At 45.1% G+C, this 17,052-nt stretch overlaps 1 protein-coding gene across 1 annotated transcript in view; it reads right to left on the bottom strand.

The window, feature by feature from the left end:
• LOC144173247 (uncharacterized) overlaps positions 1-14,432 on the bottom strand; it is a 52,959-nt gene extending 38,527 nt beyond the window's left edge. Inside the window, exon 1 of the mRNA XM_077701742.1 lies at positions 14,049-14,432. Coding sequence (XP_077557868.1) covers positions 14,049-14,288 — 240 coding nt within the window. The 5' untranslated portion in view covers positions 14,289-14,432. The remainder of the gene's footprint in view (positions 1-14,048) is intronic.
• Positions 14,433-17,052: the final 2,620 nt, after the last annotated feature.

Genomic DNA, 17,052 nt, shown 5'->3' with positions numbered 1-17,052 from the left:
ATTGATCAGTAGCGCAAAGCCGTAGCGTCTGGATCAAATGGTCTGTTGAAAGCCTCACGAAGAAAGAGTCACAGTTTCATGTCAAGCGAAGTGAGTTACCATTAAACAAATTTAGCTCATTAATGCGTTGGGAGATATTAAGGGGCTCGCTAAAGTGAAAGGGACGGTGAAACTCTCCAAATAAAGTTTAGCGCTCCAATTATTTCATTTAGAACTAATTTGGGTGTATCGCGGAGTTAGTTCGACGTTTTTTGTTTAAACTTTAACGCGAATTAAAAAGAAAAATTGCCCGCGTATCTGTTCCTTTTGTTGCAAATGTCGTCAAAAGACGATAGTCTTTGTAGACATTTGCCAAGGAAATGCCCCCTTTTGCTTTCCCGCTCACCTCGCATGCTGTTCTACGGTCGCGCTCATCTTAAGATAACCCGCCGCGGTGGCTCAGTGGCTAAGCCGTTCGCTGCTGACCACGAGGTCGCGGGTTTGATTCCTGGCCGCGGCAGCCGCTTTTCTGATGGAGGCGAAAAGCAAAAACGCCCGTGTGTACGAGATTTCGGGGCACGTTAAAGATCCCCAGGTGGTCAAAATTAATCTGGAGCCCTCCACTACGGCGCGCCTCATCGTCTGCGTTGCGTCGGCGCGTTAAACCCTACAATCAATAAAATCATCCTAACATAAACACACGAACGGTTTGCTCAAGGCGACTTGAATTTACCGCGTTCCACTTCTACTGGGCGGGTTCCTCGATGCCAGCGCTGCAGTACGGCGGTGACGCGCGTGAATCGAGGCGGCCGACTTCAAGGTTTATAACCGCGTGGCCGTGCTCCACGTGCGTTCCAAGCACAACGTGGAACCCAGCTAGTGGAACAACCGGTTTAGCATTGGCCAACCGCCCCCCCCCCCCCTCCGTAGTGGGTGCGTGCCAAAATCTTTGACGACATCCCCATCATCATCATCATCATCTTTCGTTGATGCGTGATTTTTCATATGCCGCCTGGAAGTGGCGCGGGCAATAGCAGGCGGCGGCTTTCTGCAGTAGATGTAGAATATTATTTGCTATCGAGAGACCAAGCATCCATGAATTTTTTAATAAAGGAACACTGTAAATATCCGTGATGTACTAATTTCCTGTCTTATATTTGCGTAATGTCTTGCTCTTGTTCGACAAAGTTGACAAGTATGAACATATAAACTGGGCTTAGACGTTTACCTTTGGTGTGAGTATAAGACTATTGCGCAATATCTACTTTGCTTTGGCCTGTAGGCTGAATCGAGTCACAGAGAGAGACAGACAGACAGACCAAAATTTCTGGGTTTAAGTAGCCCAAGAAAGTCTATCGTCTTTAAAAAGCTCCGTTTTATGAGCAGCTTGCGCAAGGTAAAAAAATGGCTCCACCCTCATTAAAAATCTCATAGCAGGCTTCGGGGAACAGCCGTTATTATTACGACAGAGACCCTCGTCAATCCATGTTATCGCCGGGCCAAAGCAAACCTCTCAAAGTTGGACAAACAGAATTGTGAGATAAAACGCAGGCTTCAGGGCAAACGACGGTGGTAATGATATCAGAGTTTCGAAATGGCAGCCCTTAAAAAAGCGGAAAGTGAAGTGTTTTTGAAGCAGGTGTAATTGGAGAAAAGGCACACCACTGAAAAATATTGCTGAAGAATAAATATAGGGTTTCTAGAGCTCCTTGGCCCCTGGAAGATTAGCTTTCCAAGAGATGTTCGAAATGTGTCATACCGCTGGCAGGCGGCAAATTTGATGTCATTCCCATCGAATGTCATTCGTTAGACTTAATGCCATTTTCTTGATGCGCTGCTAAACGGGCAAGAATTAATTTCCTTTACAATTGATGGCAGTTGCGATGGGTAAAAATTTGCGTAGGGGAAATAGTTTAGTAAGCGCTTGAATCGTGGAGAAAACATTAAAGGGGTCCTGAAATACCTTCCGCCGATGCATGGATGTACATGTAACCAAATAAACCAATGTATTAGCAATCTCCTCCCGCAAGAATTTTGTTGAAGCGATGAGTATTAGCTGAGAAATCGTAAATCAAAAACCGCGCATTATCGTCTCGCCGCGTTTCCTCCTCCTTTCAACTTACTCTCCGCTGTTGACGGCGAGCGAGCCTTCCCTCCCATGATGCTGCGCTCCTCAACGGTGACGTACTTCCGCTATTGCGCTGCTCACACAGCCGTCTGCTACGGGCAAGCTTTGTTGACACCATGAATCCCGCACTACGCTCAAGGCTGGAAAAGCGAACGAGAAATCTGGCCCCATGTGTGCGGCGGCCTGGCCTTGCCCTTTCGCGGTGTACGTTGCTGCAGAACTTTGCTATCGGCGGCACGCGACTTTTTATCGGCGGCGAACTCGCAGCCGCACGGGGAGGATCCTGCGCTCGCTCCCTTGGATGCACAGCGCACTGTTAATCCAAAACGCGCCGTATCAGATGTGGCCCCGCTGGTGCCGGGTCTTATTTTGTGGCGGTGGTAATTCCTGCCGGCGGCATGTGAAAAAGACATTTTAAACCGATACAGAACCCGTGCACAAAACGCCAGTTCAGCTTGGGGCGACGCGTGGTGGAGAGCGGCAACGTTGGCAAAACATGCTCCGCCACGGCTCTGAGTTTCCTCGCGCTGGAGCGAGCACCATTTCTTTGACAATATCAAACATCGGTTGCCCTGGCAACAAGGCACCAACCGCTCTAGAAGTCAGTTACGGTTGCGTGATCCCGGTTCAGCTTGGGGCCCCACCTCGCGGCATACGGGCACTGCAGGCATACTACCCACTCCCATTGGGAAGTGCGAGATGCGTTTGGCATTACAGGAGGCGATCGTATGTATGTTGTGGACGCTTTTGTTTCGCGATGAAATGCGACGTTGTGCTTCTGCGGGTGGATAGTGCTTCCCATGGTCTGGATTATCTTTCTCAAGCGGCGTACGACTCAACCTCGCATGGGGTATGTGCAGTGTGCGTGGCTAAAAGCCATCTCGGCTTGTGCGCCAGAGTTAAGTGACTTGCTGTTCGTCCCCGCAAACCGCGCGCGAGGTGAGTGCCGAATTTACGAGGGGCAGGAGGAGGCAACCCATCGTCTGTCAATCGCGGTTCGGACTTGCAACGCATGTTGTGACGCTGTGTTCGTTCGAAACGCATCTCTGGATTGTTTGGAAGTTCAATAAAATGTATGCGTCAAACCCGGGCATTCGGCTCAGGGCGTTCTCTGCGATTGCAAGAAAGAAGTGCCACGGGGCTTCAACGCTTTCTTTATGGAACGTACTCAAGTAAGAGAATATTCATGTCGTGTTATGGCCCTGTTGCATTCAATACGAACGGTTAAGCGTTTGTTTACACTTGTTTCGTTTGTCGTAAAATGTCCAAGCACTCCGGCACTCCGCTGGCAGATCAGCCGGCGAGCCGACGCTGAGCAGACGACTCATCTCTTTGCCGGAAGTGCGTGAAGAAGCCGCCCAATGGCAGGATGTCTAGCTCATGACGAACATCTGGAAATCGATGATGTAGACATGTGAAGATGGCGGCGTCCAAAAACACGAAGGAAAGGGTGAGAAAAAAGCGACAAACTTTGCAACAGAAGTGTGAGCTTTCCGCTGCGCGTAAAAGAGTAATACTTGGCACAGATGATGTTGACGACCCAATATAACGATTGCGCTAGTCAATTTTGTGTGCTCAAAACGCCTTTCAGGGCCCCTTTAAAGAAGCAACTCCGACAAGTGGCACTATAGCACTCCAGCGGCGCCCACTGTCGGCGCACCAGCATGGAGCGTATGAACAAACTTGGCCGCTGGCGCCCACCACACCGGCTAAGGCTGGCCTTATAGCAAGACTAGTAATTTTCTTTTTTACAACTCTATTCGGCTTGTTTCGTATAAAAGAAATAAATGACTAGAAAATTACACGCATGTAAGAAAATTGTAATGCTACTGAATTTTTAGATAGCTATTTGGGGTGGACATTCCCACCGCGTTCCTGGTGTCGAAATAACACATTTTCCGGCGGATCGCAGTCGAGTGAGTTCTTCAAACTCATTCGGTCCCTAACGTCATTTTGATAGAATGTCATTACATTTTCTCGTGTGGCAGCAAACGAACGTCATTTTGAACGAATGGCATTCGATTGGAATGACTTTCAATTTGACGTGTGGCGGGGGTATAAATTGTACGCAACAAATTTGAAAATGGGGTTAGTGGCGAACCTATTGCTGCACAAAAATGTAGCTTAACTCGTTGAAGCGCTCCGGACGATTTACCATTTGCGTCTCTTTACCGCAACGCAAGGGGCCACGCGCTTTAGGCTCATGATTTTTTTTTTTTTTTGCTCCGCTTCATCGCAGGACGAGACCTATTCCCGGCTTCATCGAAATGGGAGTTTGTATTTAGGAACGTAACCACGCTCCCCTCACGCGACTTTCATCCTGTTCGCTATACCTTCTGACCAAGGAGTAGAAGCGGCGACGGTTGCAACCAATGAAGAGTGTATAGCAGTTACGATGCCGAAGAAAGAAGTTTACCTACAAATCGCTCCTCAATGCGCTTGTGTATGAGGATTATATTTTAGAAGATGATAAATTCTTGGCTCCGTGTCATTTTAACCATCACCATTACCACCATCTCACTAAAAGGGCAATAATTCTCACTGCTTACTAACGTGAAGTTGTGAAATGTGGAGAGGGTACAAGGCGATCACCCGCTCCTTAACGGAGTACGGACGAGGTTATACTAGGCGCTTATCCACTCTTGATGAGAGGCAGTAATTGGAGGGCGGATAACGGAGTACAATGACACGCCCATGGGCCCAAAAGGAGGAAGAGGATCGCGACAACTTTCGCCCTCACCACACACAGGCATGTAGCACAGTTACCTTTTCCTGGAATCGCCTACTTTTGGGAAAGAATTTTATCTGATTAGATCATCTAGCGCAAAGAAACGTGGAGTCATGACTCTCTTCCTAGAAAAATTGACTGCGTATCTCATCCTTTCGTTGCGAATGTCGACGAAGGACGATAGTCGACTGGTGCCCCTAGCAAGTAAATGCCTCCCTTTGGTTTCCCGTCCTGCTTTCAGGCTTTTCGTCTGCCGTCTCGTTCCTCCAAACATAACAGACTAGATGTTTGCTCAAGTCAATTTAAATTTACTGAGTTCCACTGCTCCAAGTAGGATGCCTCGATGCCAGTGCTGCCGTACGGTGGAGACGCGCGTGAATGGAGGCACTCTACTACAATGTCTATAAAACCACGTTTCCCTACTCCACGAGCGTTCCAAGCGGAACGTGGAACCTACCTAGTTGAAAGTTTCGTTGCTATTGCCGTTTGATTTTTTTAAATGCCGCCATATAGCGCGGGCAACAACAGGTGACGGTTTTCTGCAGTTGATGGAGTAATTTATGTCCCATCGCAAAGACCAAGAATCCCTGGATTTTTTAATAAAGGCACACTGCAAATATCATTCATGTATTGATTTTCGGTCTTATATTTGCGTAATCTCTTGTTCTTGTTCAACAATGCTGGCAAGTATAAACATTAACACCGGACGTAGACGTTTAGATTTGGCTGTGGGTATAAGACTATTGCGGAGTTTGTTTCACTTTGGCCGGATGGTTGAATCGAGTCACAGACAGACAGACAGACAGACAGACAGACAGACAGACAGACAGACAGACAGACAGACAGACAGACAGACAGACAGACAGACAGACAGAGACAGACAGACAGACAGACAGACAGACAGAGACAGGCAGACACAGACAGACAGACAGACAGACAGACAGACAGACAGACAGACAGACAGACAGACAGACAGACAGAGACAGACAGAGACAGACAGACAGACAGACAGACAGACAGACAGACAGACAGACAGACAGAGACAGACAGACAGACAGACAGACAGACAGACAGACAGACAGACAGACAGACAGACCAAAATTCCTGTTTTATAACTTAGAATGTCAAATAAAAATTTTCACCTCGATACTTTCCTACGTGCTGCCAAAGTTTTCCATCCAAGTCCGTCAACAATACTCAAGCTTGTGACATTGAAATCGTAATTGGCTCTGACAAAGCGCGCTGCTCGTTTTTGGATGCACTCTAACTTATCAATATTCTTATTAGTAAATGGATCCCATGATTGGCGAGCGTATTCTAGCGTAGGCCCAATGTTAGTGACGTACAACATTTCCTTGCAACCTGTAGGGGCGTGCTTAAAGTTCCTCTAAAAAAATAAAACAATCGGGAGCTTTCGCAGCAGCTGTGTTCACGTGCGCAGACCAATTCATAGTCGAAGGAAATGTGACACCAGATATCTAACTTCATCGCACATTTTCGAGGTGGTTTCATTTATATGGTATGAAGCTACTAACTTGTTTATCTTATCTGTAAATTTTACAAGGTAGCACTTCATATTCAATGACATTTTCCATTTATCACACCAACTAGTTACAGCGTCCAGGTCAGTCTGCAAACTTTTGGCGCTGTTTATGCACGTAACTGGAAGACATAACACGCAGTCACCTGCGTAGTCTAACAGTAGATTTAAGATAAGCTGGCATGTCATTTATAAAGGTTAGAAAAAAAGGTCCGAGCACAGACCCCTGCAGTAAGTACCCCGGATAAAACTTCAACAGGGGAAGATGACGCGCCGTTGACGACCACTCGTTGTTTATATATATATATATATATATATATATATATATATATATATATATATATATATATATATATATATATATATATATATATATATATATATACAGAAAGATAGGTCGGCAGTCTACAACGCCAAAGGAGGCATAAGGGTGTGGTTAGGCTCTTTTTTTTATACGGTTAATGAAGTTAACATTTTTGTTTTTTGTTCTAGAGTGGGGACCGAACCCCACTTCGGCCACCACGGTTCGGTGCCCACTCTGGGCGAGTGTTTTTCTTTCTTTCTTCCGCATATTAAAAAAAATGTTAACTTCATTAACCGTAGCAGAAAAAAAAGAGCCTAACCACACCCCTATGCCTCTTTTGGCGTTGTAGACTGCCGACCTATCTTTCTGTATTTTCCTCAACGAGTCCCTCATTTACTTACTATATATATATATATATATATATATATATATATATATAGAGAGAGAGAGAGAGAGAGAGAGAGAGAGAGAGGGAGAGAGAGAGAGAGAGAAAGATCATGAGGTTCGATGAGCCAGTATAAAAATAGTGAAGGAAGTCGACTGACACGTTTCCCGTTTTTTGTTGCCAACAGTTTCGGAGTTAGAAACTAGTTTCTAACTCCTAAACTGTTGGCAACAAAAAACGGGAAACGTGTCAGTCGAAAAGGTTCGGATCCCACCTGGCGGGCATTTTTTCTCTACTTTCTTTCTTTCTTTCCAAATTCTATATGTTTCAATGACCTACCACATCCTCCCCTTTCCTTTCCGAGGTTTTCTTGACTGCCAACTCTTATTTCTGTGTTATTTTCAACGAGCCCCTCATTTCCTATTCTGATTCGCTACATGCATAGCGAGGGCCTATGTTGTGGCAGTCTTGGTGCCATAGGAAGATTAGAGGCTTCAACGCTGGTCGACCACTCTCGACGTGCCGTAGACACTGGAGTCACGGCCCGGGGGTTAAAAAGAAGGTCCCCTTCACCCCGGGTAGTCCGGGTGGCGCTGGCTACCACCCCCAAGCACAAAAAACAAAAATACCTAAACATAAATACCCCAGAAAGTGGAGGGGAAATTCGCCCCGTCGGTAGCGTAGTGGTTATCGCACCAGACCGGTATTCTGGAGGTCGTGGGTTCGGATCCCACCTGGCGGGCATTTTTTCTCCACTTTCATTCTGTCTTTCCAAATTCTTTAGCTGTTTCAATGACCTACCACATCGTCCCCTTTCCTTTCCGAGGTTTTCTTGACTGCCAACTCCTATTTCTGTGTTATTTTCAACGAGCCTCTGATTTCCTATTCTCATTTCCAAACCATATTACCGTGCGAAAGCTTAGCGAGGGCCTCAGTTCTGGCAGCCTTGATGCCAAGGTAGCATAAGAGGGTTTCCCGCCAGTTACCCGCTTATGACAGGCTGTAGACGTTCGAGTCACGCCGCGGGCGTTGAAAAGAAGGTCCCCTTCTCCCCGCGTAGTCTGAGTGGCGCTGGCTACCACCCTCCAGCGTCAGATACAGTTGTAGTAAATATAAATCCCCAAAAAGCGAAGGAGAACACAGTCGCCCAGATAGCCGAATTGGTAAGGCATTCGAGATCTAATCGAAAGGCGTGGGTTCGGTCCCCACTCTGGGCGCGTGTTTTTCTTTCTTTCTTTCTCACGTAATTAATATAAAATAATATTGTAACGTCACTAACGGTAAAAAGAGTCTAACCATTGCCCTATGCCTTCTTTGGCGTTGTAGACTGCCGGCGTTTCTTTCTGTATTTCCTAACGAGCCCCTCATTTCCAAACCATATTATCGTGCGATATATATATATATATATATATATATATATATATATATATATATATATAAAGCAGTAGAACTTTGAAGCTGGTAGAGAACGGAAGAAAAGCAAACTTCGAAAAAGGTGGAAGCACGATTGTTGCCAACGTTTCAGCACAGAGACTTGCCTTCGTCAGGGAAACCTCTCGCCCGGCTGGCACGCTTTATATAGGGGTAGGTCCCCAGGTGAGAGTTTAGAAGGAAAGAAGGAAGTGAAATTGAGAAAGCTGATTGGTTTGAGAGTATGTCGGGGGAGATATTGAGGGGGAAAGAAGGTTGTATAGTTTGAGTCGCGAAGTAGGTCGGAGGGAAGTCAGCCGGGGGTTGATATTCCAGGAAATTCTTCGAGAGAAGGGATGAGAGTGTGTTTGTTGACCCACCGCGCGGCATACCGAAAGGTTCTCAGAACTGCCGGAAGCCGAACAGGCTGTGAGAGGGGTCCTTTTAGAAACTATCTGCAAGCCTGAAGTCAAAACAAAAGGTAGCCATGGAAGGGAATAACTTGGTCATGGAAAAAATAAGAAAAATAAACAGGGAGGAAAACCACACAAACACACACACAAAAGGAAAAGCAATAACCCCATAAGTGAAATGGCCCGTGAGGCCCATAGCAACATTCCTGGAACAGCCCTGTCCTGAAACTGAAATTAAAAGATAAAGTTAGAGTGACGTACGGGGCACAAAACAAAGCAGAGCGAAGAAAGAGAATTAAAATGGAATTCCAAAAGACAAGGTTGGAGGGATGCGGGCGCGTACTAAGCTGAGCGCGTACTAAACTAAACTTCATCTTTTCGTTTTTGAGATTCAGGGCAGGCCTGTTCTAGGAATGTTGCTGTGGCCGACACGTGCCATTTCACTTATGGGGTTATTGCCTTTTCTTTTGTGTGTGTGTGTGGTTTTCCTCCCTGTTTATTTTTCTGCTTTTTTTCAATGACTTTGTTATTCCCCCGTTCTGTACCTTTTCTTTTGATTTGAGGCTTGCAGATAGTTTCTGATAAGGAGCCCTCTCACCGCCTGTTCTGGTTCCGGTGGTTCTAAGAACCTTTCGGTATGCCGCGCGGCGGGTCAACAAACAACCTTCTTTTTCCCCCAAATTCTCCGCCAACATACTTCCAAACCAATCCGCTTTATCAATTTCACTTCTTTTCTCCTCTCACCTGGGACCTACCCCTATATAAAGCATGCCAGCCAGGCGAGAGGTTGCCCTGAGGAAGGCAAGTCTGTGCCTAAACGTTGATAACAATTGTTCTGCTACCTTGTTCGAAGTTTTCATTTCTTGTTTATATATATATATATATATATATATATATATATATATATATATATATATATATATATATATATATATATATATATATATATATAGATATATATATATATATATATATATATATATATATATATAACAGAAATAAGGGTTGGCAGTCAAGAAAACCTCGGAAAGCCAAGGGGAGGTTATGGTAGGTGATTGAAACAGATAAAGAATTTTGGAAAGAAAGAAAGTGGAGAAAAAATGCCCGCCAGGTGGGATCCGAACCCACGACCTCCAGAATACCGGTCTGGTGCCACTTTCTTTCTTTCTTTCCAAAATTCTTTATCTGTTTCAATGACCTACCGTAACCTCCCCTTTGCTTTCCCAGGTTTTCTTGACTGCCAACCCTTATTTCTGTCTTATTTCAACGAGCCCCTCATTTCCTATTCTTATTCGCTATATATATATATATATATATATATATATATATATATATATATATATATATATATATATATATATACATATAAATATATATATATATATATATATATATATAAGACAGAACTAAGAGTTGGCAGTCAAGAAAACCAATGTGGTAGGTCATTGAAACAGATAACGAATTTGGAAAGAAAGAAAGTGGAGAAAAAATGCCCGTCAGGTGTTATATATGTGTATACAGGCCTCTTGGCAAGTGAATATTTGATTCTGCAAATATTTACTTTTAGGTAACTTCGTTACGGAGAAACAGTGTCTAAAGAGCAGCGTATTTCTCTCTCATCAGTCAGCAGTAAGTAAAAACAGTAGGTTGTTTTTGTTTTTGGTGGTGTTTATCCCGAATTGGGGAAACCTATAACCTAGTTGGACCGTGTTTCCATAGAAGAAAGCCAATTTGTGTTTATCGAATCACGCACGTGCAGCTTGCCGCTATGACAGTGCGATTCTTTTTTTTTGGGGGGGGGGGGGATTTCTGGTTTTCTGCAAAACGAAGCGCGAGTGGTAGGTACAAGCTGATGACTAAATTTGTGATATAGTGCGAGGAATGTGAAAATGAAATATATGGGGCTAACCCAATGTAATTACCGGATACAATTTTTTGATGTTGTTTTATTTGAACAATGAATAATAACAATTATGTGAAAAACTGGAAAGTTCGCACGCGTTGCGTGCCTATCACTTTTCGCAGCTATGCTTTCAGGAAGGAAATGGGTTGCAATAGAAACGGCGAAAGAAATAAAATCTTTCGAAGATAACAACGTTCACAGTCGGGAATTGTTCCCTTAGTTCAGGCCCTCATTTAGTTTATTACCTTTCTACAGCTTCAGTTGGTTTTCGGGTGTCCAGCGCATGAAGACCTCGCTGAAATTTGCCTTACTTACGCAGAATCGTAGACTAGTTAAAGCGGATTTCTATATAAAAGGAAGCCTATGTTTTCTTTGTCTTCTGAGATCCCCGAGGAGTTAACGGAGAACTTCTTTCAACCTGCCAGCATGACAAGGGTGCTTTAGTGTTGCTCCCAAACATTTTCTGTTCAATAGGTTTTCAGCGGTATCGTCGCTCGTGCGGCATCACACAATAGGTCCAGCACGTAACCTCTGACTGATATTATGCTACCTCGCACCGTAACCGCGGAAATTTCCCGCGAGAAAATAACCACGTTCATGCTGCTTAGGGAACAGGCATATCGAAAGCGAGATACGTAATAAACGGCGCTTTACGTAGCTTGGTTGCCCGACGCGTGAGGAGACGTCACAGTTAAGAAACGCTACGAGCCGGGTGGAATACGATCCTTATCGGGCGCACAGATGAAGGCTGCCGACATCCTGCTTGGCGCCCAAAAAGGAGGTTATTAGGGATGGGTGATACATCACCCTACCCATCACAATTCCGCAGTTCCGTGGCGTCCGGATAACTGGAGGCACCTGCGATAAATCGATTAGTGGTCGGGAGGCCCGGTCTTCCCGTTTACGCTTCCCCTTCACGTTTCCGTCTGTGTCTGAGTGTCCAGACGCTATGTCATTGGCGATCGCCTAAGTTGGGTTTGATACCAGCGCAGCCCAAAACTTTTCCTTACTTCTGTTATCGCTGTTTCTATTTCTTAGTTTCTTAGGTGCTGATATGGTATTAGGAATACAGAATTGCCGAAAGAAATTGGACAGTGCTCGCTATTCCAGTAAATTCTGCAAATTCAGGGACGCGGTAGGTTCAGCTAGGCAGTACGTAAGGGTCGCCTTATTTCAGCAGCAAGTTAACGGGTAACGGAACTTGTCAGGTGGCCGTGCTGCATCGAACATCATTAGAACAAGGCTTACAATATTTTTCAGCAAACTTAAAATACGAGCCATAACAGGTAGTTGGCATAATGGCTTTACATACATACATACATACATACATACGTACGTACGTACGTACGTACGTACATACATGCATACATACATGCATACATACATACATACATACATACATACATACATACATACATACATACATACATACATACATACATACATACGTACGTACGTACATACATACATACGTACGTACATGCATACATACGTACGTATATGCATACATGCATACATACATACATACATACATACATACATACATACATACATACATACATACATACATACATACATACATGCATACATACATACATACATACATACATACATACATACATACATACATACATACATACATACATACATAGAGAATTCCAAGGACGTGAAACGCATAAATGCCTTCGTGCAATGACTAAGGGCGAGCCTGCAGATCGGACAGAAATCAATCCTACTGGGAAAAATGACCGCGCGAAACAGCGTCATCGTCGGATGCCTCTTCAAGTGCTGAGGAGAAAAGAATGTTCATAAAGATAAAAATCGTGCCTTCGATCGCTCGATGAAAGGTGCGAGTGCCTTGTCTGAAATCAAGCCTGGGGGCATAATCAATAGCTGGATATCGGCATCGCGCCAGTAGGCCTGCAGGGGTGCGTGGTAACATGTGTTGCGTGGTAACATGATAACAAGGGGAGCGCTCATTTCTGATCAATATGTTGAAGGCGTCAAAAACTGCGGTTATCTGTGAGGGTTACAAGACACATAGACGGGTAATAACGTCCTGCCTGCTGCAACAAATATATTTCTTCAGCAGCTACGTTCGTATAAAGCAGAATATAATGCTATAAGCACGATGTCGTCTACGTTGTCGGCAGTGAACATGGGCCCGACTGCGCGTATTCTACATCATAGATTACGAAATGTCTTCTTGCCTTTATGGTGTCGTGTACCACATCAGACTTCTCGTGCAGAGGCTGTGCTATCACATTTCAACTCTTTCGGGCTTTTTTTACACAGGTTAGCTTTTTGGGGGGTTGTCACTTAATGTAATAAAACAAAAGCTTTCTCATTGGGACAGATGGCATCCTGTCAAAAAACTAATGTTTTTCCCCATAGCCCGGTTTGTTGGCCGAAAAGCTGTGGCGTGATTTCTGTCTCACGGCGCGTGCGTGATACCGGGATTCCATTGTGTAAAAACGGTTACTTGAGAATCGCGAGAAAGGAACGGTTTTAGATAAGACAATAAACGTATCCATCATGAAGAAGGAGTACAATAGTGTACCTTTATATCACAAAGGACACATCGGTATACACTTAAAACGCTTGTAGATGCGTTTACTTAGTGCGCGTAAAATCGTCGCATGGGGTCTTTGATCGTTTCCGATTTTCGGCTTTGAAGGTTTGACGATAGATTGGACGAACTTAAAACGAAGGTTGGATGCACTTTCAGCGACGCCTTGACGCAATTTTGACGCATTTTTATGTAAGGAAGCTTTCGCGCTTCTTTCAACGTTCGCTAACGAAGATGGTAAATTTTATATTTCAACGTATTATTTTTCATAGGTGGGGTTAACTAGTAAGTCTGGGGTCCGTATCGGCACAAGCTACGCTTAAGGCGCTACAGCTGTTGACACAGCGTGCGTAAAGAGGCCTCTTCATATGTCTGAAACTAACGAAGCCGTGCGTATAGCAATTGAGGTAAGAATGTACAACGCATTGCTTATAGCCGCAGCCTAAGAAAAGTTGTAAGGCACACTGCAGTATCATTAGTGCATTCGTTCAGTGGAAAGTAGAGGCTACTCTACATCTTAACGGTGACATCCACCCGTTTGTTTTTCAAAGAGCAAGACTATGTAATGCTTCGCAAGAACAGGAATGAAAAGGTTTCCAATCATCAGAACGCTGAATAAAACTGCGTGCGAGCCACACGAATGGCCTTCCCCGCTTAGTGCGCAAGAATGGCTCGAGGTAAGCGCTCACCGAAGGATGGACGGGGTTCAGGTAGCGGGCCGTCATGGTCACAATGAAGATGAGGAAGAGAGCGAGTATAACGAGGGACATCAGCGCCCCCGAGAGCCCCCCACTGTTCGATGCAAAGACAGGACCCGGCAGTTCTTCGACACGGTGGTTCCGTGCCGGCATAGCAGCCGCCGCCCCCGCCGCCGCCGGCAAAGCAGCCGTCCTCCTCGAGTTGCCCGCACGACGCGCCGCCGCACTCATGGTCGCCACGGCCCGCCGGTAGCAAGGGCATGCCCCGTCGCCTTCCCTGAAGCGTCCACGACCAGGCGCCGATGTTGCTTCGACCTGCCTCCGATTCGCTCACTCGGCCTCCTCTTCTTCTTCGTCGAGCCTCGCCACACTGTAGCGTCGATTGACCACTGTTGACGTGTCTGATTAAGCCGTGTTTACTAACGTTATCAAACTGGCGTCATCGCGCCCTCGGGACCAACAACAGCAGCGACTAACGAAGACGTGCAAGAACAGGCACGCAAAAAAAGGAAGAAGCGCCGTATCGGTGTTTTTATTTCACAACATTTGTGTTACCAAATCCACAACAACATCACAATCATCAGAAACAACTATATTTATATTGTTATCATCATCACCCCCAATATTCCCACCCACCCCTGCCACTGCGGATGCGAGCGAAGCGATCACGGAACCAAGGGCCAGTGCCCATGACGCGATCATCTCGTTCTCATTTTAAATATCTTTTTCGTTGCTCCCTCTGCTGTCTCTATGAACCGATGAATCACTGAGCCTAACGCTACAATTTTTTCAGTGTTCGACTTTTGTTAACTTGCTTCCTTGGAATGCATGTAGTCATTACCAGGAACATTTGTCTTAGCTGTGCCGAGTATCTGCTATTGGCACCGGGACAGGCAACAAGCTTAAGTTTTGTTTTTTAATCGCTGTATTGTTCCAACCAGGCAATACGTTGGATTCGCAGTACAGGTTTTTAGATTTACGATGATCCAGTTCAACAAATCACCGTAAAAGAAAACTCTGTATACCCTGCTTTAGGAACAGATCAACAGGCTTTATCGGGTAAAACTTACAGCGGAGCAAAATTTGGGTGATTACTCTGGCAGAAAATGCGTCTTTCAATCCTCAAAATGGAATTAACCAGCATGGAATAAAGCATTACCTCTTGCAAAGATACTTTGCCATATTTCTGTTTGAATAGAGATATTTGGGCTACCATCTTTTAGGTATAGATGTATAAATATAATAGATCGAATTCCATTTTCATCGTAAAAGAAAATTCTGTTTCTCCTGTTATTGAAACACAGCAACATTCTTTCTCAGGTAAAGCGCACAGCGGAGCGAGACTTGTGGTGATTACTGTGGCAAAAAACTCGATTTGCCTTCCTAAAAAACGAAATTTACCAGGATGTCGTCAAGCATTAGCTCTCACAAGGACGCTTTCATTTATGTCTATTTGAATTGAGATAGTTCGACTGCCATCCATTGGTGCAAAGCACTCGCCGATCTCGAGTGTTCTGCGAAAAGAAAATTTCAGCTGATTACATTTTCGAAAATGCATTTCTACTTACGAAATTTTGGAAGACGGAATTGTCGCACCAGACGTGCATAAAATAGTTCCAGGTACACGTTTCTAAGCAGAAGGCAGTAGCGGTTGTTGAAGGCGAGGGAATATTTTTATGATGTGTAATATGAGAGCAATATGGCAGGGATCTTTTTAAATTTTTCGCAGATGAGTGCAAGTCTTCTATGCAAAGGGATGCTTTAGACTAGAAAACATCATCATCATCATCATTAATAACAAAACAATAGCCTATCAACGCCCACTGCAGGGCAAAGGCCTCTCCTAGTAATATCCAATTACCCCGGTCCTGTGCTAACTCCGACCAATTTATCCCCGGAAACTTGCTGATCTAATCTGCCCATCTAACTTTCTGCCGCCCTCTGCCTCTAGGGATCCACTCTGTTACCGTTAATGACCAGCGCTTATCTTGCCTTCGCATTATATGAACCTAACCTATATGAGCCTATATACGAGCCTAACATTTAACTAAGCAAAAATGCCCTTTCAAGGGCAATGCCGGACGTTGCCGAAACTTTTGGTATTGACTCCGTGTTTTCGTCAGAAATCTGTATTCAACGCAATGGCATTCGTATGTGAGGGCTGATGTCCTTACGTAAACCAGTAGTGCAGCACACGTTTTGTGCGGTAGAAAGGCCACATCCTTGCGCAAGCCTGCCATCCAGAAGTTAGCAGCACCAGACCTGCTCTACCGCTTACGAACGCGTTGGCCAATTAAAATTCCTAATACAGCCATGTATCCTATGCACATCAAAGGGCACAGCCCAAAGCCTGAACAAACGAGGTGACAGAAAAAGAAGAAAATGCGGAGGTGGAGAAGGTGGAGGAGGAGGAAGCAACATTTATTTAAATAGCAAAACGGAAGATGCTGGGGCCGCATTCTCGTGTGGGCAGCGTCCGTAGTCGATGGTGTTTGTTCTCTCTACGAGCAGCCAGTGCCCCGGTGATCAGCTCAAGCCGATCCTCACGGTGTGAGCTGGAAAGGGCCAGGAGAGGGGGCAAAGTTGGTATGTCAAAGCACTTCCATTTCCGTTCCCGCGTAGGTACAAATCCGGCACTTCCAGCGCGATGTAAAAATTCTGGGAAGCTTGTACACACGCGCGAGACTTGAATGGCGAACGTGTTGTGAGCATAGCCGGACACATAGTTAGGTTCCAGTATCATTGTATATTTACAAAGTTGCGGTGCTAGTAATCGCCGTCATATGCATCGAGTAGGTCGTAGGCTTCTTCCGGGCGAGGGGTTGATGCAGTCATCGGTAGCATTGTATGCTTCCATCGGCTCGACGGGTAAAGCTTGCACTAAGTCATGCAAGGCTTGATGCATAACGAAGCTGCAGGATTTCTTGATACGTGAGCACTGCTGAAGGACACAGCACCACGCACTTGTGATGATGGCGATGGTGATTGGGTTTTT

This window comes from Haemaphysalis longicornis, unplaced genomic scaffold (genome assembly GCF_048455015.1).
Source record: "Haemaphysalis longicornis isolate Haplotype H1 unplaced genomic scaffold, Haemaphysalis longicornis Haplotype H1 scaffold_3, whole genome shotgun sequence".
Lineage (NCBI taxonomy): Eukaryota > Metazoa > Arthropoda > Arachnida > Ixodida > Ixodidae > Haemaphysalis > Haemaphysalis longicornis.
Note: the sequence above shows the minus strand (reverse complement) of the source record. Positions and strands in the feature narration are given on the sequence as shown.